This window comes from Marmota monax, unplaced genomic scaffold (genome assembly GCF_021218885.2).
Source record: "Marmota monax isolate L192 unplaced genomic scaffold, Marmota_monax_Labrador192_F-V1.1 WCK01_AAM20220418_F8-fsc00007, whole genome shotgun sequence".
Lineage (NCBI taxonomy): Eukaryota > Metazoa > Chordata > Mammalia > Rodentia > Sciuridae > Marmota > Marmota monax.
The window spans coordinates 12632631-12657712 of NW_026692781.1; the positions used below are offsets into that span (position 1 = coordinate 12632631).

Genomic DNA, 25082 nt, shown 5'->3' on the forward strand with positions numbered 1-25082 from the left:
AGTACCAAAAAACAAAGTAGAAAATAGAAACAAACATAGCTCATCATCTCTTCATTCAGACCAAGTGTGTATGTGTATGTGTGTGTGTGTGTGTGTGTGTATATATATATATACACGCATAAGTAATGTATATCATTAACTTACTAGCAGTGCCTTTATGAATTTAAAAAAAACCTTTGCAACCTTGACATGATGCTCAGGAAAAAATAAAGTGCTAATACTATTTTCTAAAAGTAAGTGAAACTTAACAGCATATCAGTGCTTTGCGTAAGTCACCTTTCATGTTTAGATCATCCTTGGTCATCACTGGAGAGAAGAGTTTCAGTTCATTTGTGGTTTTGCAAGTAGCAAACCTCCTTAGAGATAAGTTGCAACTTTCATTTCTTGTTTTTGTGAATCAGGCCATGTTGGCCACATGAAGTCCTTGAAAGTGACTTGAGTCTGGACCTACCATTTCTGGTCTTATAACATTCTTTTTTGGGGGACATTTGGCATCCTCTATGTGGTGTTTGCATGTGTCACCTTTGGGGATGTGACTCCTATGGGTATTTTTGGTGGGGGGTATGATGGGAGTAGATACAGTTTTAGATGATTTTTTTTTTAATACTTCAAGTACAATACTTAAAGCTATTTCAAGTAGCTTGCTCCAGGAAAATGAAGAAATGAAGGGTTTTGTGTCTTCTAGTTTTAATTTTTTGTTTTTGCCCTTTGCTTTCCATACTATGTTTTTGCCTTCCGGTTTTCAAAATTCTGTGTATTATCTCAACCTTCTCTTCCTACCTGCTCTGAAGAATGTCTACGAAATCGTGGTTGGGTGTTTAAAGGAAATTTCTAAGCACTTTACAGTATTATCCATAATTTGCTGAAAAGCAAGTCATGAATGTTTCTCATTTTTTTTACCTTTCCCTTTTTCTTTCTTCACTTTATCTTTTTTCTTCAATTTTTATTTATGATTATAGAATCCTCAAAAATGGCTCCTCTGTGTGTCTTTATTTGGTGTATTACTTTGGAAAAGAAAAGAATCACTTGGGTATGATGGCGAGTCCACCTAAGGGGCTGTTAACCATTTAATTTAAGATAGCTTATTCACTTATTTACCTCTTTTTAAAAAATTTCTTTAGTCCATATTCATTTGATTACTCACCGAGTACTATGTTGCTAATATTTATTTTTGCATTCTAAATGTTTTTTACATTACTTTACTTTTTAATTCTTAAGTGCACTTAAAACTCACTGCATTATTATTTAACAACTTAAATTGACTATCCTAACTTTAATTGGCTTTCTTAAAAACTTCACTTGTTTAGCTATTTGAATACCATTTCTTATTCACATTTGCACACCAATTATTATCTTAACCTAAATATAAATCAGCATTAGAAAAATGTACTTGTTGGTTTAAAATTTTTTTTGTTGTATATAAATATTATTAAAAACATAAGCACATGAATTTCTTTTTGCCTTTTAAATGTCTTTGTTTTTGATCAGCTATAAGTAATACATATAATAAATTTGCAACAAAAGTTTGTGGGTATTTAAATGAAAAATTTGTAACTTTAAAAGAAAAATAAATTGGAAATATTGGAATTGATAGAAGAGCTAGTCATTAAGTAAACTTATTAATCTAATAGCAAATATGGATCTCACTAAAAGCACTTTAATTTTAAAGCACCTTCAGAATAGGATTTTTATTCCCAAGGTGGGGGGGTGAATAAACTTCATTTAAAAATATATGTATACTTATTTGTGAGTATTTTCTTTTTCTCTTCCAAATTCTAAAGGTGTATATTCATATTTTTGTTATGACAATTCTGCTTGTTTAATTATTGTAATAATTTTATAAATTCAATAAAACTGAGCCATGTGAACAATGTGGGGGAAAATGTTTAATAAATTTGCCATGTCACTAAGAAAAAAAAAACATTAAAGCCAGCATGTTCTGAAAACCTAAGAAAGGGTAATCCTCCGCTTTCCAAAAATAACACTGGTTTGTTGAACACTTAAATGTAAAACCTGATTGGTTAGCTTCAAGTTAGTTCTGTGATTTTGAGAAAAGATGTTAGGAGACTAGTTAAACTTTAAATGAAAGTATGAAATAGTTCCCCTTATTTGTCTGTCAGAAGTTCTTCTGGTCCTTGACTAGATAAATAAGGTGATTCTTAAATCATTTAAATGGGGGTACATTTTAGCTTCCTAGTGTCTAGGTTGTTCCAAACCAACTACAGCAGAATCTCTCGGGGTTGAACCCATCATCAGTATTTTTAAAAAATTTCTGAGTAATCCCAGTGGGTAGCCAAAGTTGAGAACAACTGAACTGGGTGGAAACATACACTCCTGACGTTGTATTGAAGAACAGGTGAATATGTGAGTGTATACAAATCTCTATTTATGTATAAATACATTTATCTCATTAATTGGGGCCATCATTAAAGATTGTGAATAACCAAACATTTTCCAGCTCTGAGAATCAGCAGCTTGTTTCACTTGGCAGCTTTTTAGAAATGCACCGTCAGGTCCCTCCCCTGCCAAGTGAGATCCTGCATTTTCACAAGACCTGGGGTAATTGGGTAATTATAGGTCTTATCTCCCTGTCTTTTTCTTTTCATGTCTTTTTTTTTTTTAATATTTGTTTTAGTTATAGGTGGACACAATATCTTTATTTTATTTTTATGTGGTGCTGAGGATCGAACCCAGGGCCTCACGCATGCTAGATGAGCGCTCTACCTCTTGAGCCACAACCCCAGCCCCCTCTCTTTGTGTCTTTTTTTTTGTGTGTGTGCTTATTCATACATATAGGGTAATGATGTCTGTCTCCTTCTACCATTCTTCCCACCTCCACAGCCCTACACACCCCCCTCCACCAGCACAATGGGTCAGCCTTTGGTTTTTTGGGGACTGGCTTATTTCACTTAGCATGATGTTCTCTAATTCCATCCATTTAAGTTAAATACCATAATTTCATTTTTCTTTAAGGCTGAATAATACTCAGTCTCTTTGTGTCTTAAGCAACTCATGACACTGTTGTTCATGACACTGTTGTTCAGCACTGGAAAATGAAACTAGTGTGCTCACTTCAGCATGTTAACAACTAGAGAGAATTTTCGGATCTGGAGCCACAGTGAAGGAAACAACCCCATCACCATCACCTGAGATAGGGAAGGAGAAAATAGTCAACAGATTGACTACCAGGCTGAAGGCAGTGCTCTTAATTACTCAGCTGCCTTGTGTATTAAGGAAAAATAAGTACAGCTTTGTAAGGACCTACATACTTGTATTTTGAGAATTCTTTGAAAGGGAAAAAAATATCCCTTTAAGAAATTTGCTTATCCTAATCCCAAATTGAAATGAATAAAATGGAATTCTCCAAGTTCTCTGGGATAGCATCTACCCAGTGCCTAGCACTCAGGAAACCTCCCTTCTCATGGCAGTAGTAGTACATGATAACATTTCAGGAATCTCAGCTGGGTTCCCTCTGTCTTAGTCCCCCAGGAATCAGGGGGATTAGTTTGTCTTCTTTCCTGAAGGAAAGAAAGATTCTTTTCTTTCTTTTGGGCCCATTACTGTAGTTTCTGGAAAACTGGGTGTTACAGCTTTTTTTGCCACTACAATTAAAGGATCCGATCAGAACAACTGTAAAGGAGGAAAAGTTTATTTAGGGGCTCGTGGTTTCAAAGGTCTTAATCCATAGAAGGCCAACTCCATTCCTCGGGGATCAAAGTGAGACAGAACTTCATGGTGGAAGAGTGTGGTAAAGGAAAGCAGCTCACATCATGATCAGAAAGCAGAGAAGAGGGATCTCCACTTGCCAGATATAAATATATACCCCAAAGCCACACCCTACCACTTCAATTACCACTCAGTTAATCCCTACCAGGGGATTAATTCACTTATTGGGTTAAGACTCATAACCCAAATATTCCTTCTCTGAACCTTTTGCATTGTCTCACATGTGAGCTTTTGGGGGACACCTCACATCCAAACCATAACATTGGCTCTCTCCATTGCTTCCCCTTTCCATGACAATACTGGATCAGGTAATCACCTTCTTCCCTGGTGTTATTGCAGATGCCAGTAAAGGGTTTAGTATTTCTCGCCATAGCTTTCCGGGAAGAAGGCTAATTGACTATATTGGAAATAAGGGGCCTTTTAACAGGAATGACCAAAGGGATTTTGTTGTTGATCCTGCCCAGGAACAGTGACCCTCAAAATAGAGCAGAGCACTTATAAGTGAACATTGTCTCTAGCCCTCTCACCCTTTAGCAGGTTTGATTTTGGTGTTAGGGAGTGGTGCTAAGACAACATTTATAAAAAAGCCCTGAGTTCTAGGTCTGAGGCTGACCATGTGGCTGGGTATGTTTTTCAAAGGCCCTGGATCTCAGGGCTTTCCACTTTGGCTATTAAAGTCCTCATTATTTTCTCCTTAGTAGTTCGATTTATTAGGACAGGGCATCCTAGCCTCTGGTCCAGTCTTGGCCAAAGGGGTCTGCTGGTGTCCTCCCTAGCTTCTTTGAATTGTTCTAAGCCAACAAGTGAGAGTGGAGAAGGGACAGCTGCCCTCGTTATAGATGTGGGACGAATTTCTCAGCAGTTTGGGGAATGAGGAGTACCTGAATCCCTCACTTTGATAAAAGCAGATTTTGGTGCTCTCATCTGGCAGTTGCCAACAAAAAGCTGATTTCATTCATGTGTGGCAACTTCAGGGAAGAATTCTGTCCCTGTGTTCCTCCTTAAGGATGTCTGGTGCAAATCTCAGCATCTCTGGAGAATTACCCTTTAACTCAGGGAATGTGCACCTAGCAAGAAGCTTCTATCTCAGGCTCTGGTGGTGTAGGAGGACCTGGTTTGGAAGAGGCCTTATACAAGGTGCATTAACACAGCCTCTCTAAGGAAAAGGAAAGGAAGGAAAGGAATTCAGAGCAGCAGAGCCTTCTCAGGGGTTTCATGAGTGGCAATCATTGCTGCTCTTTTCAGGAAGAACTGTGTGTAGGGATTTCTCAGATGACTTAGACATCCTGAGGAAAGAGTTTGGCAAAAATCTATCCAAGGCAAAAATTCACATTTTTTTAACCTTTGGATAAAAATTCATGGGCCAGTCTCTTTTCAAAGTTGTCTTATTTATCTGGCAGACACTATTTTCTCCTAAGACAAGAAAACTAAACTTTCTCTGCTCAAATCTCTCAAAATTACACTTGGGGTAGAGTAAACAAAATTAACACATTATCTTTCTGGAGTTCAACCATAAAATATTCTTATTGAATTTGTCTTTGTTGTTGATTTAATCTATTAGTTTACTGATTTTCTGATTTACCTTTCTGTCTCTACATGGTTCATCTATATAATTGGCTACAGACATAATAAATTCATCTTTTGAGAAATTCCATCAAAACATTTCCTATAAGCCTGTGCTGTCCTATGTCCATCACATCTAGTTCCATACGTTGAATTGTGTCCCTATCAGACTAATTTATCTAGGGAACATCAGTGAGATCTATTTGGTCCCCTCTGAAAAACTGCTTCTTTTGAAGATTCTGCATGGCAGTCCTTAATATAATGATTGCTAGTACTTAGTTTGGTGCCATGCTAAGTCCTGTGTTAAGCATGCAGTAACCATCTAGTCCTCACAATAATCCTGTTAGATTGCTGTTATTTTCACTTTATAGATGAGCACATCAAGTAATGAGTTCAATAATGTGTGCCACCTGCCACCCCACCATAACCCAAGATAGGAAAAAGCAGGTCCTAGGTTAGAGCTGGGTGTTCAGAGTTGTTGAATGAGGATGTATGATTCCAACATTATTATGCTTATCGTTGGGTCTATATAAATTACAGGAAAGAGAGGGGAAAGAAGGTTAGGACACTGATAGTTTTATGGACAGTAAGTTTTACGGTTTGAATAGGTTGGCACCTGGGAGAATATGTCTGCCAGCTTACTGCTCTCAGTCACCTCCGGGTTGACCAGGGGAAAAGAGAGGAAACCATGGGAACTCTGAAATGATGGGATGTTGCTGAGGAACCACTCCTGCCTTGCTGACGTTGGGGCGATACGGAGCAGGAATACTAACTACATTAAGGATGTATTTAGGATGTCTGGTGCAAGTCTCAGCATCTCTGGAGAATTACCCTTTCAGGGGACGTGCACCTAGCAAGAAGCTTCTATTGCTGAGGCTTTGTTGGTGTAGGAAGACCTGGTTTGGAAGAGGTCCTACTTCCGCGGGGAGCAATGATTTTGGAGGAGCAGGGGAAAGAGACAAGCTAGAAACCTCAGGAAGGCCTTCTTGTGATTCTAGCTGGAGCGCCCTTGGCCTCTCAGGATCCTCCCCCTTCGTAATCCTGGCAAATCCACCTAGCCGGCCACGCCCTGGGGCAGAGGCTAGGGGCTTTCTTCCTTCTATAAAAGGAAGTCAAGCCTGGCTTTTGACGCACATCCCCTTCGCGCCACAGGCTGCTGCCCTCCTCTACTCCCAGGCCCGCTCGGATCTGAGGGAATGGGGAGCTGCTACTGCAGGATCAGGTTTGGCATTCTCATCAACACCAACGGGGTCAGCCTTGGGGAGGACACGTGAGTATATAACCCGTCAAAGCTGGGAAGAATCACCCTAGGAAGTCACCCCCTCCGATCCGCCTCTCACTTGGAAGTATGAGAAGGCATTTAACGTTGTAAGGTGGCTTAGCGGGTGCTGTTGGCTCTGTCCCGATTCACCAGGGCATGTTTACCCACATTGTTTCTTCCCGGTTTCTTGAGTGTTTGCTGTTTAGCTGCCTCGGTGGACAGAGAATGGCTGTGCCCAACAGGTGTGCTTCTCGCCCCATCACCTGGCCTCACCTGGGAGGTTATTTCCCGCTCCTCTCCCCTCCCCCATCACATCCTGTAGCCCTTGACTGATTGCAAGGAGGTACAAAAGGGCTTCCCGCTAGCTCTGGTTGGAATCAGCTCTGTGGTTCCAGGGACTGATGCTTCCTGTGAGATTGGGTTGAGGCTGCTGCTGATTCTACAGTCTTTCTTAACTTTCCTCTTCTGCCCTATGTGCCTGCTTCCCCTTTTTCCTGAGAAGATTTAACCAAGACAAGAATCCTTGTCTTTATTAGTGAATATTTACCTCTCAGGTGAGCAGATGAAGAGGAGCACCTGCTGCGAAGGGCAGTTCTTTGTTGACCAAAACAGCTAAAAAGCCAAAATTCCAGGCTCTGGGTTAAGACAAGAATCTGAGTTTTGCTTTTGGGAATCTGATTTAAGATAGGAAACTTGACGAATAAATTAATGAAGATCCAAGATCTTCCTTTGGAAAATAAAAATCAATGGTACATATGCTTCATCTTTGAACACTTGCAGTTACATTAAGGAGGTCAATTTAAGCAAATAACCAACATCGTGGGTTTACAATTACTGTTAAGCTAACTGAAGTGGATAAATACAGGTGTTTATGGTGCTAGATTTTTTACTTTTTTTAAATGGAGTATCAGTTATTTCAAAAAGCATGGTAGAAATATACTATTTAAATAAGTTCTTCAGTCCTAAGTCTTTCATTTGTTCTGTCTCATTTTGGAGCTACAGTAGTTAATATGGACTCAGTCCCTGTGTTTGTCATTTTCTGTTCACTGTACTTCTCAAATGGACAAGATCCATGTCATCTTACTTATCTTTGCATTGTTCTGTCTGGTATCTAGCACAAAATACTGTGAAATGCAGATGTTCATCTTTGAATTTAGTTGACTCACCTCCCATAAAACAGTTTATCTTAATAAGTTTAGAACACAAGCTTTTGAGGATAAATTTGTCCTCAAGAACTATATCTAGACTTTTAAAGCAAAATATACAAAACAGCAACTTAAATATTTGCTTAAAAGAACTTATTAACATGGGCTATTTTCAAGTTGTGTTGCTTTATCTATGATCACATCTGTGATGTGTGAAGCACATACTTCTCTACCTTAAAATCTTACAGAAAACAACCACCACACAGTTTGAGGTGCAGATAGCTTGCTTTATTTTGTTGTTACTATCTCAAGGAGGTCCAGTAATAGTATCACTAACAATTGAATTTATACTTGCATGAAAAGAACTACATCAAATTGACATTTTGGGCAGTTTGTAATGTTATTTTTAACTTAACAACAGCTTTATTATGTTGTTGTACTTTACTTTTTGCTGTGGCTCATTGCTTAGTTGCCCGGTTTTTCAGTTGTAATTTAAATTTAGAGCTACCACACAAAGGCATTGACTGCACCTGGGACCTCCAGGAGTTGACACTGCTCTGGCATAGGAATACTTGGATAACTTGGTTAAATGAGGGGATGGCCAGGTGATGGTACTTTTCCAAGCTATCCAGGCACTCTTTATGGCAGAGACAGTGTATAATGAGCGAACAAAGTGTTGGCCGTTACACTTTGCTCTGGTAATATTTAAGTCATGATAATTTTAAGTGTGACATCATCAAGAAAATGTAAAACATTAAAGTGGTGCTTACAGGAGGGTAAATGCAAACATCACCAATGCCTTACATTTCTGATTCAATAGGTATTGGTGCACATATCAGATGACATGTGCAGCAGCATCATCTTTGAGGTGGGTAGGACATCTTCAGTGGGGAATTTCTCAACCCACTGAGGCATACTTAGACATCAACAGTATGTTGAGGCACAAAGATTAAGTGTTGAGCAGGGTATTCGTTCCATAAGAAACTTTCTCCTGCCAACAGTTAGTTTCAAAAGTTACATTGTAAAATGTCATAAAATAAAGGTACAAAACTTTATAACCGTTAATCCGGCTATATACAGTATGTACATGTCATTAGGAAATGTCTAATATTCTTAGGTCAACAATTATGAGAGATCGAAATGTGTATTTTTGAACTTGACTCATTTAGGTGGATACAAAACTACTGTTTAAAAAATATTTACAGATCAGAAAGATTAGTCCATGTGAATTATTTGTGAAAAGTTAAGAATGATGAATGTAGAGTATAAGGGCACAAGGCCCTCTTAAATGGAACGAATGTTTATGTTCACAGTGGCAGAGTCGGAGCCAAACTCATTCCCTAAACTCAGGGTATAAAGTCCACCATCTTGTTTCTGTACGTCCATGATGATCAGGGTTGTCAGGTCATCTGTGTTTTCAATGTGGAATCTCCCTTGTTGTTCTTGGTTTTCGATTTTTCTTCCACCACAGGACCATGTTATTTCTGGGGTTGGGTCCCCCGTAAAAGCACAGGCTACTGTTAGAACTTTGCCTTCATCGATGCTGATATCAGAGGGAAGAGCTTCGATTTTAGGTGGAATTCCTTTAGGGAACAACAAAAAGGTTTTAGGATCACTGAAAAAATAACGATATGCTTGCTACTAAATTATGTGTACTAAAGACTACACCACGCTACTTGGCTAGTCTACCTCTACCAGTAATTTTATTGCTCACCTCTTCCGCCTGCTTTAAGCATTCTACTAGTTGAGCTTTCCAGTTGTGTCATACTAGATTTTCCCATAAAACTGCTGGAACTCATTTCTATAAAGGACTCTTGCATGGAGGACATGCTTTGGGCAGACATGCTTGCAAATTTCATTTCAGTCATGCTGCTAGCACTGCTGCTGCTGAAACTGCTGAAGGAGGCCTCCTGCTTAGAGGCAGACATTTGGACTGACTGAGACGAGAAGCTTCCTTGCAAGCTTGTGTCACCACTTGTCCTCAATACTACCTCTCTGGAAGGTTCTTCAACTAGAGCTGTGGAGCATAGCAGATACACAGTGAACATCAATGACATCTGGTTAAATGGTGACATCTGACAATGACTTACAGAAATGAAAACTTAAGACACACAGAAACATAACCCAAACAATTTGCTGTTGAAGCGTAAGCGAATACATGAATACATACATTTGTCAAGAGCTAGCTCAATGTCTCCAAGAAACGAATCCTTATATTTCCTATCATTACATTACATGCAGATGCTAGGAGTCACTAGGAGAAAAATGATTAGTGATATAGAAAATAATTGACATTGTACATTCTGAAAGTAAGTGTTACAAGGTAGTTGGTAGCTTTGCTTGGAAATTCAACTTATCCAAGTTTCTGTTTAGCTGTAAAGAAACCAACTGTAAGGGTGAATTCACACAGGATGCCTATCCCTTTTCCACATGGAATTGATAGCAGCTTTTGAGAGTTGTCTGCACTCTGGCAACAACCACCCCCATAACCCCACGAAAACCTTAAGTAAGGGAAATGGCCAAGATATACTTACGAAGGACTGTTAAGGAAGCAGTGGCTGAACATTGGCCACGGAAATTTTTGGCTTTAATTGTGTACTTTCCACTGTCGCTTACTGATGCATTCCGGATTTCAAGAGTGTATACATTTCCGGAGCGATTTACACTGATATTTGAAGAGATCGAAATCTAAAATGAAGGAGAAAAACGGTATTTATGTTCTTCATCGATAGACATGGTATCTAAATTTTTCTTCAGTAATGCATTCATGATTTCACTTACTGGCAAGTTGTTTTTAAACCATTCTATTTCAGGAGATGGCTCCCCACTGATCTCACAAGTAAAGAGGACATTTTGTCCTTCATTAACATTTTGAGATCTGGGCTGTGAGATGAAGGCTGGAGCATCTGAGAGTTCTTTGCTTAAGATCAAGTCATACTGACACTTGACGATGCCTTGACTGGTTTTGCCTATGCAGGTGAGGATTCCTTCATCTCTGTGACTGGCTTGCTTGATTGTCAGGGTCTGGTCACTGCCTGAGACCCCGTATCTGTACTCCTCAGAGTTGGTGAGCTCCATGCCATTCAGGACCCATTTCACATCAGTGGCACCAGCAATGTTGGCTTTTAAAGTCACTTTTTGACCATCGGTTATACTCATCTGAGTAGAAAAGGCTTTTATCTCAGCATGAGTTCTAATTTCTTCTGATGCCTGTGATGTTTTTGTGATTTCCTCATGGACAATGGATTTTTCCAGGGAGGCTGCTGCTGATTTCTTGACTTCTTCAGAGATCAGAACCTTTGATTCTTCCTCCTTGAATGCTAACTTTTCTTTAGATTTCACCTCTGACACCTTGATTTCTTCAGAAGTCAGAGATTTTTGGGAAATTTCTTCTTGGACAACTGCCTTCTTCTGAGGTGTGATTTCAGAGGTCTTTTGTGTAGATACTTTCTGTGCCTCAGTGTCTTTTATAGCTAAAATAAGAAATCTCTGTAAGGCAAACTTAATTGGAAAAAGACCTCCCTCCACCCTTTCTTTAGATTTTGCATGTTCATAATATAGAGTCAGAAGGAAAAAAATTCTAACCTATATATGTAGAGGTAACCAATTCTGTCTCAGATCCAATCTAGGAAAATTGTCATGTATGACTTCTAAGTGTAAGGATTCCTTAAACTAAGTCGAAGATGATTTTTATGACTTAAGGAAAAAAAAGTCTTGAAAAGAATAGTGAAAAGATTTAGGAGATGTGTGGACTGAAAATATTTCAAGTAACTGAAAAATTAAATCACCTTTTAAAAGACTGAGATGAAAGCAAACAAATTTTAATTGGGAAAACAGATATAGCCTCTCATTAACTTTGTATCACTTTGGAAAAAAACAAGAGTGAAAGTTTAAGGAAGCAGTACCATTTTGTATATTTACCTGACTTTATTCTTGGGGGCTGGGTTTGTTTGTGGAATCTTATATAATTCCACATATAAATATGCATGATCTATATACTGATATAAAGGTTTACATTAACTGTTTGTGCTTATATATTTATGTACAAATGGCATTCTAGAATTAGAAAAAATATGTTTTTAAAATTTTCTTGTGTATGTAATAGGGGATGTTAAAAAATGTTTCCTTTATATTGTTTTCTGGAAAATGTTGGTTAAGAACAAACGTTGGCCTACCTTTTATTGTCAATTTGCAGCTGGAGGACACTGATCCAACTGAATTTGTTATCATACAAGTATAAAGTCCGCTGTCAGAAGTTTCAGTCTTATGAATTTCTAAGAGGAATACTCCTTTGTCTTCAGAGAGTTTATATTTACCTCCTTGTGTAATAGCCTGTGGAATGCAAATGATTTGAACTTTTAAAAGTCACTTAATTTTAATTTCTATTTTTGAGTGGGGATGAAGGGAGAGGTTAGTTTTTGAAAAAGAAAAAGGGACAGTTAAGAACTGGTTACCTTTCCATCCTTTGTCCAGTTGACGGTTGGCTGCGGTTCTCCGGTGGCTTTAACTATAAATTTAGCAACACTGTCTGAAGAAACGGTTGTATCCTGTAGCCCAGTAACAATTACTGGTTTTGAGGAAATTGGTTCAGGAGCTTTTGGTTCAGTTTTCTTGGTTTCTATTGATTCGGTAGTTTTCTGAGCTGATACCTTGGTTTCTGTTGATTCAGCGGTTTTCTGAGCTGATTTCTTAGTTTCTGTTGACTCGGCAGTTTTCTGAGCTGATTTCTTAGTTTCAGATATGCTGGATACCTGCTCATGGATACTTTTAAAGGCCTGTCCCATAAACTGGAAGTTAGTTTTGGAAGTTCCACCTTCCCCAGAAATCTCACAGACATATTCCCCACAGTCAGACTCAGTGAGGTTATGAATTTTGAGTTCGTAGGTACCATCGGCTGAATAATGAAACTGGAAATGCCCATTTTCCTTCAGTTTCTTGCCATCTTTGTACCAGGTGACCTCTTTTGCACTTAATACACTACTTTCAACTGCACAGGTTAGTTTTGCAACATCTTTAGAAGCTTCTGCTTTCAGGAATCGAGTTATCTTTGGTGGAGCAGAGACTGGCAGCTGCTGAACTTTCTCTGTTGGTGTAGGCTTTGTCTCTGTAGGTGACACAGCTTTTGGATGAGAAGTCACTGGTTCTGGAGATTTCACTCGTTTGGGAGACTTCACTGCTTCTGGAGATTTTACCCGAGGTTCTGGGGATTTGACCCTGGGTGGGGATGTCACAGCCTTTTCTGTAACCCTGGCCTTCTGAACCGTCAAGGTAAACTGTGCTTCCTGCTTCCCCTCGCTGTTCTCTACCAGCACGCTGTAGCTGCCTTCATCAGACGCCTGCACTGAAGAGATCTCAAAGGTCGATTTGTACTTTGCAGTGGTCACTTGGTGGCGGGCAGAAGTACTTATCGCTTGCCCTCCCCGCAGCCAGGTCACAGTTGGTACCGGCTCACCATCTGTATCGCAAGAAAACCTGGCAGACTCGCCTTCGTACACAGTTATGGACCGTGGCTTTGTTAGAATTCTCGCAGCCAGTGTTGTCTTGATCTTTCTGGTTGTGGATTTTTCTTCCAGTGACTTTTCTTCTAACGCAGTGCTTTTCATTTCTGCAGAAGCATAGTGTTCATAGGATGAGAGACTTTCCCTTGTCTCTGTCATCTGTGATTTCACTTCTCTGACGGAAGAAGCAGCTTCCATCTCAGATGTTTTCTTAAACGATGAAACTGCATATGCCTCTGTTCTTGTCAGCTCAGGGAAAACTGATCTGGGGACCTCTTCATCTCTGCGCCGGGATGCATAGGTGGTATAATCCCCTCCTGTTACGTCCAAGGTTGCATAGTCAGAAGCTTCTCCTTTGTAGTTGGTGCATACAGCGCGGTAGGTTCCGCTGTCATCACTGTGGCAGTCCAGAATCTCCAGCGTCAGGACTCCACTTGTGTTGGTGTAATGAATCTTACTGCTCTCTTGGAGCTCCACACCGTTGTGGTACCATTTAACCTCAGCAGTTGGCTTAGACTGAACGTTTAAGATGAAGCGAGTATTTTGGCCACAGGGCACCCTATGGGAGCGCATTCTTAGTGTGATTCGAGGGGCGTGGTCCAGTGTGAAAGGCTGCTGACTCAGGACTTCATACTTCCTCTCGGATGTCTTCTGAGTCTTTAAAGCGGCTTTCATGGACTCATACCTGGAAAAGATATCAAATCTTGCAGACCTCTCAAATCTTGAGAGTGACCTCTCACTAGACACAGGACTGGGGGAACGTGGGCGGGTCCTCTCTGGAGTAGGGGATCTTCTTTCTAAGTCCTCTTCGTATTCCTCAGCTGGTGGTGGACGTGATCGGATCAATTCCGACACCGGCCTCATTAGCTCAATGTAAGTTGGTGACAGGGAGCGCCGCCGTCTCAGGAGCCTGGAGGCGGAGGAGGACGATTCTCTCTGTGCACGTCTTGAGATTTCGTATTCTTCCTCAATTTCTGTTATTTCGGTCACTTCTCTCTGTCGTCTTGATTTCTTTTTAGACTTTTCTTCCTTGGACATGTGGTCAAGCTCGCTCTTGTATTCTGAGAGACGCTGGGTGGTAGTGACCGGACGGAGCAGCTCTTCGTCCTCCCTCTCGGCCATGATCCTCTGCAGCTGCTTGGGCTGTCTGTACGAGGCTCGGGCGTGCCGTTCCCGCAGCTCTGCATAACTCGTACTCGTTTCAGCCCTGGTAGGGATGTGGTAGGTCGAATATCTGAAGTCTTTTCTTGATTCCTCCACCTTGACGTGAGCTTGTGGAGAAGAGTAACGGAGGCTAGAAAGCTCAAAACGTGGAGGGCTTCGGCTGGGGGGTGAAGCGGAGAAACCCAGCTCAAGCTCTTCCTCCAGACGCAGCCGCTCCTCCTCTGTCCTTTTCATTGCCAGGTAGTCATCAATGGGGAGGAGCAGCTCTTCATCGGAGATGTCACCCAGAGAGCGTCTCCTGCGCCTGTAATAAAAGTCATATTCTGGAGAGGGTGTACGTTGGCGGGCGGGCCTCACCATCTCCAGGTCATCCTGGGACAGCTTGGGAATGCGCCACTTAGGTCTGTATTGATCTGTAATGCGCGGGAGGGGCATCACGTAGAACTGTTCCCATCTGGAAAGGCGAATGCGCTTGGGTCTTTTCTGAACCACTCTGTCCAGTTTCCCAGGCATCTCATATTGGTCACGGATCTTTTTATACCATTTCATGTCAGACATGGGCACGAACTGCTTGATGCGTTGGTCTTCCTCAATGGTGGTCTGTTTGTACTTGCGTGGCTCTGGTACTTCATAAGGCATGCGGAGTTTTCTCTCCTCCTTCTTTTCTTCGGTTTCAAGTCGGAATTCCCCTTTTACAGTCTTGGTGCTCACGGCTGGTTTATAAAGGATAGCCGCTTCTCTCAGAGCCTCTTGGGCTACCTGTGTCAGGGCCACAGTTTCAGTTCCGGAAAGAATCTCAGCCATTCTGAGCGTCTTGTCAATCTGTTTTTGGACGTGGCGTTCCCGTTCCTCCTTACTCTGGAACTCCTGTTTGACGTATCTCAAACGTTCCACTTGTAAGTGAGCCTGGCAGCTGGTGGACCCAGCTGTGTTTGTGGCTGTGACTCGATAGTAACCCGTGTCTTCAGGCAAAGTATCTCTGATGTGCAAAGCATAATAATCCAAGCCTTCATGGACAATTTCAATGTGAGGCCCAAGGGACAGTGGCTGTCCGTCTTTCTCCCATTTTAATGTTGGTGGGGGAATGCCTGACACTCGGATCTCAAAGCAGACACTTTGGCCTTCCTGGCATTCTGCGTTGGCCAGTAGCCGTTTGAACATGGGTCTTAGGGTTGTATCTGTTGGAGGTGGGTGTAGGGTTACCGTCAGCTTTGCTTTACAGCTGTCTTCACCGTATTTGTTCCTTGCCACAACCGTATACTCGGCATCATCGTCTGTAGTGACACTGTTGATTGTTAATTGGTAAAGACCTTTGTCAGACTCAAACGTGTACTTTTTGTCATCATCACCTGGTTTGATCTTCTGACCCGATTTATACCATGTTACACGAGGCTCTGGGTGGACAGTTATAGTTACTCCAAACCGGACATTTTCACCCACATAAGCCGTCTTGTTATAGAGAGGCAGGGTAAATTCTGGTGGTCTTTCCAGGAGTCTCATGGTATCTGTTCTGCGCTTAATTTTCTTCATGGTTCTACGGCAGTAATAGTCATAAACTTCTCTCACACCTTTAACAAACAGCTCTGCGTAAGAACTGTCTTCACCATAGTCATTGACGACTTTGCATCTGTAGGTACCATCGTCGAATTTGGTAATGTCTTTGATATACATGGTGGCCACTCCATCTTCATAGGTAATTTCATATTTCTCACTGTTCTCCAGCTGTCTGACACCGAAATACCAGCTTACTTGGGTAGACTGATCATAATTTTCAATTTTGCATACATATTTGACATATCCTCCTTCTTCACCAACTGCATGCATTATCTGCCCAGAAACTGGGCCTATTTCGATGGATGCGACTTTAACTTTAGCAACGCTCACTCCCTTCTGAGATCGAATTGCACCACCACAGGAGATCCTGGCTGCTGACACAACCATGTTGAGGTCTTTCTTGATCAGAGTGTGGTAGTAGCGCCGGTGTTTTAAAGTTCTAATGACTTTAGTACTGACTCTGTCGATCTTCTGCTTCAGCCATGGGTGTTGGAGTGCCTCAGTTGCTGTCATGCGAGATTTTCTCTCTTTCACTAATAGCCGGTCAACAAAATCCATGGCTTCGAGGCTAATTTCTTTGAATGCTTCTTCATCGAAAGTATATTCAGCATTCATGATATTCTCAATTATCTGTTGGTTAGTTTCAGCCAGGAATGGGTTGATACCACTCAGCAGCACATATACCAGTGTCCCAAGTGACCACATGTCTGTGGCTGTGCTGACAACATCATGGTGGTGAACTTCCGGTGCATAATATTCAGGGGCAGTGAACAGAAGCCTGAAGTTGTCCCCTGGCTTCAGCTGACGAGCTTGACCAAATTCTATGATTTTAATTGTGGAGCTCCTTCTTGTTTGGTAAATGATGTTTTCTGGTCTAATGTCAAAGTGTCCAATATTATGACTGTGTAAGAACTCCAGTGCTTCACAGACTTGGCGAACATAACTTACAATTTCTCTTTCGTTGAGTTCAAAAGCACTTGTATTAATGCGCTCAAATATGTCAAGTCCTGATATAAACTCAAAGATCATAACTAATTCTTCCATGCTTTCAAATGATTCGTGGAGGTATAAGATATTTCTGTGCCTAGCAATGTTTAGAATGGAAATCTCTTTCTTTACCAAAACTTGATCAGTCCCCTTGACTTTGACAAATTTGGCCATGAATGTTTTCTTTGAGGAAGTTTCAACACAGCGGTGGACAATTCCAAACTCGCCACGTCCAAGATCTTCAGCAATCATATATCTCTCATAGAGTTCCTTGGTTTTGGAGTGAGATGCTTTAGTCATGGAAACTTCCCTGGTTTCATCTACCTCTTCATCATAATTCATAGCTCTGGTCTTATCTTCTTTGGTTATGGTTGGTTCTGAAGGCTCAGAAGGCTTGCTCAGGCCAAACTTATTTTCGGCTATTACCCGGAATTGGTAACTTGTCTTTCCAAATAAGTTGATCACCGTGTAACGTGTTTCTCGGGCCTGTCCTACCCGAAGCCACCTTTCTGCAGTAGTTGCACATTTTTCAATAATATAGTTGGTGATTTTGCTGCCACCATCAGAAGCCGGCTCTGTCCACGTTAAGTTGACAGAATCTCGTGAGACTTCACTGACTTTTACTCCTCTGGGTGGGTCAGGAACATCAGCCACATCAAGTTCAACTGTCTTTTGATCAATTCCAAATCTGTTTTTAGCACAGACCACATAGAAACCAGCATCTTTTCTCTCTACTCCATTGGGGAAAACAAGTGATGTGAAGGATCTTGTGACAATAACTTGGTAGTGGCCATTATTGTCAATGAGATCCTGTCCTTTCTGCCAGGTAATCACAGGGTCCGGTTTGCCACTGAAGGGGATCTTGATGCTGACCACCTCACCTCTGAGGGCATGAACTGCTCCCATGCCTTCAAGAGTTTTAGGCAAGTGTATCTTAGCTGGAACTGTATCAGAATAAAAGAAAAAAAGAATATGATGTAGTAATCTCATTAAGTGTAACACTCCCCCCAACATTTTAATGGTAGGTTATCAGACACCAAATTGACATTTATTGATTCGTGTTTACCTTCCACTTCCAAGGAGGCTGTGCCAGACACGGATCCACCTTGGTTGGTAGCTCTGACTTGGTAAACTGTGGCATCATCATCAGTGACACTTGCAATTATGAGCTGGTGGTAACCACCCTTAAATTCTTGAATCCTATACTTTAATCCATCTGCAATGATTTCTTTGCCTTGTCGGTACCATTTTACAATAGGTTTTGGATGACCAGTCACTTTGCAGACCAAAGTAGCATTGCTCTGATATCTCACATTTAGATTTCTCAGTTCCTCTTTAAAGTGTGGTGCCTGAATGGGGACATCAGATTTGGGAGTGACAGGTTCTGATATTTCACTCCATTCACTTTCACCACCTAGGTTTTCACATTTCACACGGAACTCATATTCAAGACCTTCAATAAGGTTTTGCACTGAAAAGACCGTTTCTCGAATTTCTTCTGTTGTCACAGCAATCCATTTATTCTGCTGCTTCTCACGCTTTTCAAGGTAGTAATTTCTAATCTTTGCGCCTCCATCACTCGCAGGTGGTTTCCAAGCCACCACACAAGAATCTTTTGTGATAGCAGTAATGGTTGGTTTGCCAGGAGCACTTGGTTTTTCTATTAGAAAATAAAAGATTTAAGTCATGAGGTGAAACAGGCATCTTTATTAAAAGCTTATTATTTTTTAAATTTTATTTTATTTACTTATTTTTTATGTGGTACTGAGGATCAAAACTAGTGCCTCACACATGCTAGGCAAGCAATCTACCACTAAGCCTCAACCCCAGCCCTAAAAGTGAATAATTCCAAAGTTCTATTTAATATAGCTATTTTAGACAAATGGAACTAGTTAACCTATGCTAAGAAATGTGTCAAAAAATAAAACTCCCCTATAAAGATGGAGCTAGACTATATGTGTCTCCTTTTAGATATGCAAACATTCAATTAAAGTGAGAGAAAAGGTATTCTTCTTTATCTGAATCTTTGCTATTTCTTTTCAAAATTTATTTCTGTTTAAAAGAGTTTTTTTTTTTTTTGTAAAGACAGGTGTTAGTGTATGAGATAAGAGAAAAGAGGGTCCAGGTTGTACTCACCAAATGGACTCTTAATGATCACAACTGAGGTCACCTCCAGGGGATCACTGATGCCAAAGGTGTTCTGAGCTGAAACCCGGAAGTAATAACCAGCATTTTCTGTGAGGTTCACGATTCTGCAGGTTGTCACTGAGATGGCTGAAGACACCAATTGCCATTCAGCCCCTTCCTTGGCCTCACACTTCTCTACTACGTAATTGGTGATCCAAGAGCCGCCATCATCAGCTGGGGGTTTCCAGCTGATGACCACAGAGTTCTTTAGTAGAGCTTCAATCACAATCGGTCCTGTAGGTTTGTCTGGTTTATCTGTTGGGAGAAAAATATAATTGTAGTGATTTTCATAGTGCATTTCCCAAGATTTTTTTTAAAAAACAGAAAATCACCATAAGCAAAACCAAAATACCTTGTATTTCTACATCAAGAATGGCATCAACTGTTCCAAAGACATTGCTGAGCTGAACTTTATATTTCCCAGCATGAGTCTTACGCTGGACATTCTTCATGACTAGATGAGTATAGTGTTCAGTGTTTTCAATAGTAATGTTTTCTGAGTTTTGCAAAAGTTTCTGTCCATGGAACCAAGTCATGGCAGGTACTGGACGACCAATGTACATGACGTGAAGTCGAAGCGTGGAACCCACAGCACCATAATACTTCTCTTTCAGTGGGTAACCAGGATGGAACTGTGGCGCTGCTTGCAGGAGAAGCTTACTGCTGCTTTCTGTTTCTCCAACTTCATTGGTAGCTATACAGGTATAAACACCTTCATCTTCTTGTTCCTCTGTCATCACTGTCAGAGTATGTGTGCGTCCATCTGAAGACATTTTATATTTCCGGCTTTGTATGAGCTCCTTACCAAATCGGTACCATTTGATGTCAGGAAGAGGCCTTCCGACAATCTGGCATGAGAGTTGAGCAGCTTCACCCAATTTGGTGGTAACATCTTTCATTTCTTGGCGTACTCCAGGGGCCTCTCCAGCTGGAGGAGATGAATCATAATATTAATGCATTATTACTACTGAATCTATAATCCTTTGTCCTTGTACATCAGCAATGAATTTATCCTACTGGTAGCACTATTATGCTAACAGTTACATATGACTTCAATTCTTACAGATTCTTTGAAGTCATTTTGCTAAAGTCATGTGGAAAATGAATGAATTGAGCCCATCATCATATTGTTATATAGAGTGACTGTTTTATGATTGGGAGGACATTAACAATGTAATAAAAGATTTTGGGGAAATATGCATTCTCTCTATAAACCTTAAGTATTCTTGCCCCTTCTTAGGTTCCTTGAGTTGGGTACATTTGTTAACCCTTTGAATCTTGCTAAGAGGTATTAAAAAAAAAAAACACAAAACAAACCACCATTGCATTAGAGAGAGAATTTGCTCCAGGAATGTGCTTTAGTTCATGCATCTAACATCTCCTGTTGGCATTATGTGCCATGAATGATTTCTCAGAGAACTTATCAGCTATTCCCTATGTATCCATATGCCAAAGCAAATGATTTGTTTCCAAACACTTGTTCTCCAGTAAATCTTGATGGAGTTCTACTTAGTATAGAAGAATAGTTAGTCTTAATATGTTGTTTAGTTTATAAATTATAGGCAGAGAACTCAAGGCTACTTACATGTTAGTTTAGTCTTTATAGACATAGCTGTTCTTCGAGGTCTGCTAAGCCCAGTCTCATTTTCAGCAAAAACCCTGAATTCATATTCAGTAGCTTCCAGCAAACCCCCTATTGTGAATTGCCTGTCCTTGATACGATCCTTATTGCTCTTCTTCCAAGCACTGTCTCCAGATTGTCTATATTCAACCCAGTATCCAAGGATTTCTTTGCCACCATCACATTCAGGTTTCTCCCACTGTAGAGTGACACTGTCTTTGGATATTGAAAGAATCTCAAGTTCTCCTGGTTGGCTTGGTTTATCTGAAATATTTTAAGAAAATTGAGAAGAGAATAAGATTTACAGGCAAAATAAGAGAAAAAGAGTCAACAAGATAGTTTGCTTCTTTGATTTTTAGTCCTTCTGGAGGCTTTCTCCTTACCAAATGGATCTTTACAGACAACTGGTTCAGAAGCAGGGCTGGTCTCGCTTAGGCCAACATCATTCTGTGCAATGATGCGGAACTGATACTCGGCGTCAGGAACAAGCCCAGTGACAGTGTACATTGTGGTGGTTATCTGAGTCTTGTTGTGTCTGACCCACTTGTCAGTTGATGTTTCCTTGCGTTCAATGTAGTAGCCTGTGACTCGAGAGCCACCATCATCTTTAGGTCGGGACCAGGACAAGCTCACAGAACTCTTGGTCACGTCGAGTACTTCTGGAGGATTGCTTGGAGGTTCTGGAGGATCTATAAATAAAGTGGAAAACCCATACCTGTCACAGACTGTCTCAAATCGTGGAAACTGATGGCTTTCATTTTAAAAACAAGAATACTGAAGTAATTTTTTACAATTTTGTGGTTGAACAAGTACTTACTCAGTGGTGTTTTTGGTATGACTGGTTCCTCAGATTTCAAGGGTTTGCTTATGCCAAATTGGTTTTCTGCTGAAACGCGGAAATGGTATTCCACATTTTCTTTGAGGCCTTTCACTACCAGAGATGTACCCCGGACTCTGGAATCAATGGTATACCAGGCAGCTTTAGGCACTTCTCTTCTTTCAAGGATGTAGCCTAAGATGTCGGCACCGCCATCATCAGCAGGAGGTCTCCAACTGACCCTTACAGAGCGGGCTTGAATGTCGTCATATTCTAGTGGCCCTTCTGGAGTGTTGGGATTTCCTATCACCTTGACCTTGATGTAAACAGTCTTCTTGCCACATTTGTTTTCCAGAACCAAGTCATAAGTTCCAGAATCTTCCCTGACTGCTTCCTTGATCACAAGTTCAGTGTGTGTTTCAGATGTTGCAATCATGGCGCGCCTACTAACATCCTGGCCTTCCTTGGTCCATTTACATATTGGGAATGGTTTTCCTTTGATTGGTATGGTAAGTCTGATGACTCCACCTTGTCTTACAAAGACACCTTCCTGGTATCTTTCATCAAGTTCATAGTCGGGATATTCTGGGGAAAAAGGTAAGGTTATAATTTAGATTTTTTTTTTTTTTTTAAATGTGAGAGGTTTAGGCAATAAGTCTTAAGGTAGGTATAGCAGAAAGTAAATGATCACGTCTTACCAAGCATCTCGGTAACTTTGACAGTTCCTGGTACCTCAGCAGGCTCCCCAGGTCCACCAGCATTACAAGCTAGGACACGGAATCTGTATTCAGCGCCCTGAGGTAGGTGTGTTAGAGTATACTCCCGAATCTTGGTTGGGGTGGTATTGCATTTGGTCCATTCATGTTGATCTACTTTTTGCATTTCAATCAAGTACCCTGTGACCTTAGATCCTCCTTCATCTTCTGGAACACTCCAGGCTAGGGAGACCGATGTCCTTGTTGTATCAGTTACTCTTGGATTTTGTGGCTTTCCTGGTGGAGCTGGGAAGAGGAATAAAACAAAAACATAACTTGTTAAAGTTGCTGCAAAACTGAAAGTTAACCATGCCATCTAACACATTCAGTTGAGTTGTTGATGGACTATTAGCATTAGACTATTTTTTGTTTTCTAAATCTTTGTATTCTATTTCCTGTAGTTTAATTACGGTGGTGATTCCAAAACAGCACATTTTTCAGAACTCATAGAACTACATGCTTCAGAAGGATGAATTTTACTACATATAAATTCTATCTCAATAAGCTTGACTTATACAAAATGTTATTTACCGATCGGATCCATGGCAACGATGGGTTTGGAAGGACGACTTGGTTTTCCAGTCCCTCTTGCATTAATGGCGGTGACACGGTGTTCATATTCTAAGCCTTCAATAAGGCCAGTGGAGCGGTACCGTGTCATTGTCACTGGTACTTTATTTACACGGACCCACCGATCTGCTCTCACTTCTTTGCGTTCCACAATATATCCAGTCACTTGGGAGCCGCCATCATCTTCAGGTGGATACCAAGTAAGTGTCATGCCATCACGGGAGACATCAAATACCTGTAATGTTTCTGGCGGTCCAGGAATGCCTACAGAAAGACAGAGGTAAACACAACATGGCATTGAGAATAAATTAAAGACTCATTTTATTCATGTTTTGGCATTTTAAATGGTATATTAGAAACACTTGTGAATATTTTTCCCAATGCTTTCACTTTTGTACTTTTTTTCTGTTCCTCATTTTCTTCAATTTATAAACTTTATGCATGCACTCTATTTTTTCTTATAACAGCTTGATGGTTCCGTCTTACTTCTCTTCCTCCATTTCTTCCTTCTTTCCATGCTCCTTTTCTAATTCCCCTCTTCTCTAAGAATGAAGACATTTAAAAAAGAAATCATGTTAAAAGGAGGCTTAGAAACCTTAGATCCTGGAGTTAATTTTATGAGCCAGTTTTCATCTCATCAGGGCATACTGAAAACCAATTCTTGTTTGTTAACATTCATAATCAGAGGCAGGGAGAGTGGTAGAAGGCTGCGAGGACTTACTGATGCTGCTGCGGCACTCTATGACCTCAGACTGCAAGTAAGAGCCAATCCCGAAGCGGTTTGTTGCCGCCACCCGGAACACATACTCATTTCCTTCAGTGAGTCTGGTAAATTTAAATGTTGGTCTAGTCACTGATTCAGAAACTGGCAGCCATCCTGGACGGTGAGCATCACGTTGTTCCACTACGTAGCCGCTCAATGGAGCACCACCATCCAATTCAGGGGGTTCCCAGGAAATGGTAACTGATGTAGCATCAATTTCATCAATTTTGATGGGCCCAGTTGGTGGACCAGGCTTGTCTAAAAAGAAAAAGAAATCCAGAAAATTAATTTTTACTTCAAATTAAAATTGGGTGACCGAACATCAACAACTTTCTTGTATCTTTGTCACACATTCTTACCAAGAATGATAACTTTAATGGTCTCTGAAGTAGTTCCAGTAACATTCTTTAATTCAAGTGTATACTCTCCAGTATCTCTTATAGTGGTTTCACGGATGGTTAATTTAGTTACTTTAGTGTGCGTTTCAACTGTGACACGCTCTGATTCTCTCAGTTTAGAACCAGCAAAGAACCAGGAAGCAGTAGGAGGTGGACGTCCAGCAATAGGAATCACCAGCTCTATGGGTCTGCCAGCAGGGACATGGATAGTCTTTTGAGGCATTGTAGAAAGATCAATTGTTGGCAACACTATGAGAGAGAAATTAGGCATTTAGTTTTAGGCATTATTTCTAACAATAAAGTGTTATTAACTCTGAATGTTTTCATTTTATTTTACTATTGTTATTTTTTGGCTATTTAGTACATACCTCTGAGATCTTGTACAGTCACAGCTGTGACGATCTCTCTTGGTTCTGACACACCTTTCTCATTTTGTGCCCTCACTCTGAATAGATACTGTTCACCTTCATTTAAGGAAATAACAGTATGCTCTAGCACTGTGGGCTTTAGTGTGACGACCTTCATCCATCTCTCTGTGCCAGCTCTGCAGGCCTCAAGAACGTATCCAGTGAGTCGGCTACCACCATCATAAAGTGGTTTTTCCCAGGCGAGAGTGACAGTGGATTTGGTGACATCAACCACCTCTAGCTTTGTAGGCACCAATGGCACTTCTGAGACTAGGACTGCATCAGATGTTTCGCAAGGTTCTCCAATACCATAAATGTTTTCTGGCAGGACTCTGAAATAGTACATGGTTCCTTCTACAAGTCCAGAAATGCGGTAAAGTGTCTTGCTACACTTGGTAGTGACTGTTTTGAATGCTCTCATGGCAGCTTCACGTTTCTCAATGATGTAGTTGTTGACCGGAGCACCACCATCAATTGTGGGAATTTCCCAAGTAATAGTCACAGAATCTCTTGAAACTTCCTTAACTTTCACTGATGGACAAGGACCAGGAGTATCTAAAAAATAGAATGAAAGATCCATATTTCCTCTTTGCCTGATTGGTTGATAAATTTGGGGTTGGGGAAAGGAAAATATAATCAACACAGGTCTTCTCTAAAGAAGTGATC

The 25082-nt window shown here is 40.8% G+C and overlaps 1 protein-coding gene across 50 annotated transcripts in view; it reads right to left on the minus strand.

Annotated features, from left to right (window-relative positions):
* Nucleotides 1-7961: 7961 nt before the first annotated feature.
* Ttn (titin) overlaps nt 7962-25082 on the minus strand; it is a 266741-nt gene continuing 249620 nt past the window's right edge. For 49 of the 50 annotated variants that reach the window (XM_058580253.1, XM_058580254.1, XM_058580267.1 and 46 more), the window contains 17 exons: nt 24378-24971; nt 23971-24258; nt 23570-23869; nt 22810-23112; nt 22222-22524; nt 21524-22108; nt 21090-21395; nt 20671-20970; nt 19438-20013; nt 19035-19340; nt 17965-18558; nt 12150-17842; nt 11871-12027; nt 10477-11168; nt 10230-10383; nt 9410-9712; nt 7962-9278 (listed from right to left, as the gene is read on the minus strand). In XM_058580253.1, coding sequence (XP_058436236.1) covers nt 8980-9278; nt 9410-9712; nt 10230-10383; nt 10477-11168; nt 11871-12027; nt 12150-17842; nt 17965-18558; nt 19035-19340; nt 19438-20013; nt 20671-20970; nt 21090-21395; nt 21524-22108; nt 22222-22524; nt 22810-23112; nt 23570-23869; nt 23971-24258; nt 24378-24971 — 11753 coding nt within the window. In that variant the 3' untranslated portion in view covers nt 7962-8979. The remainder of the gene's footprint in view (nt 9279-9409; nt 9713-10229; nt 10384-10476; nt 11169-11870; nt 12028-12149; nt 17843-17964; nt 18559-19034; nt 19341-19437; nt 20014-20670; nt 20971-21089; nt 21396-21523; nt 22109-22221; nt 22525-22809; nt 23113-23569; nt 23870-23970; nt 24259-24377; nt 24972-25082) is intronic. The other variant, XM_058580271.1, reaches the window with a different exon arrangement.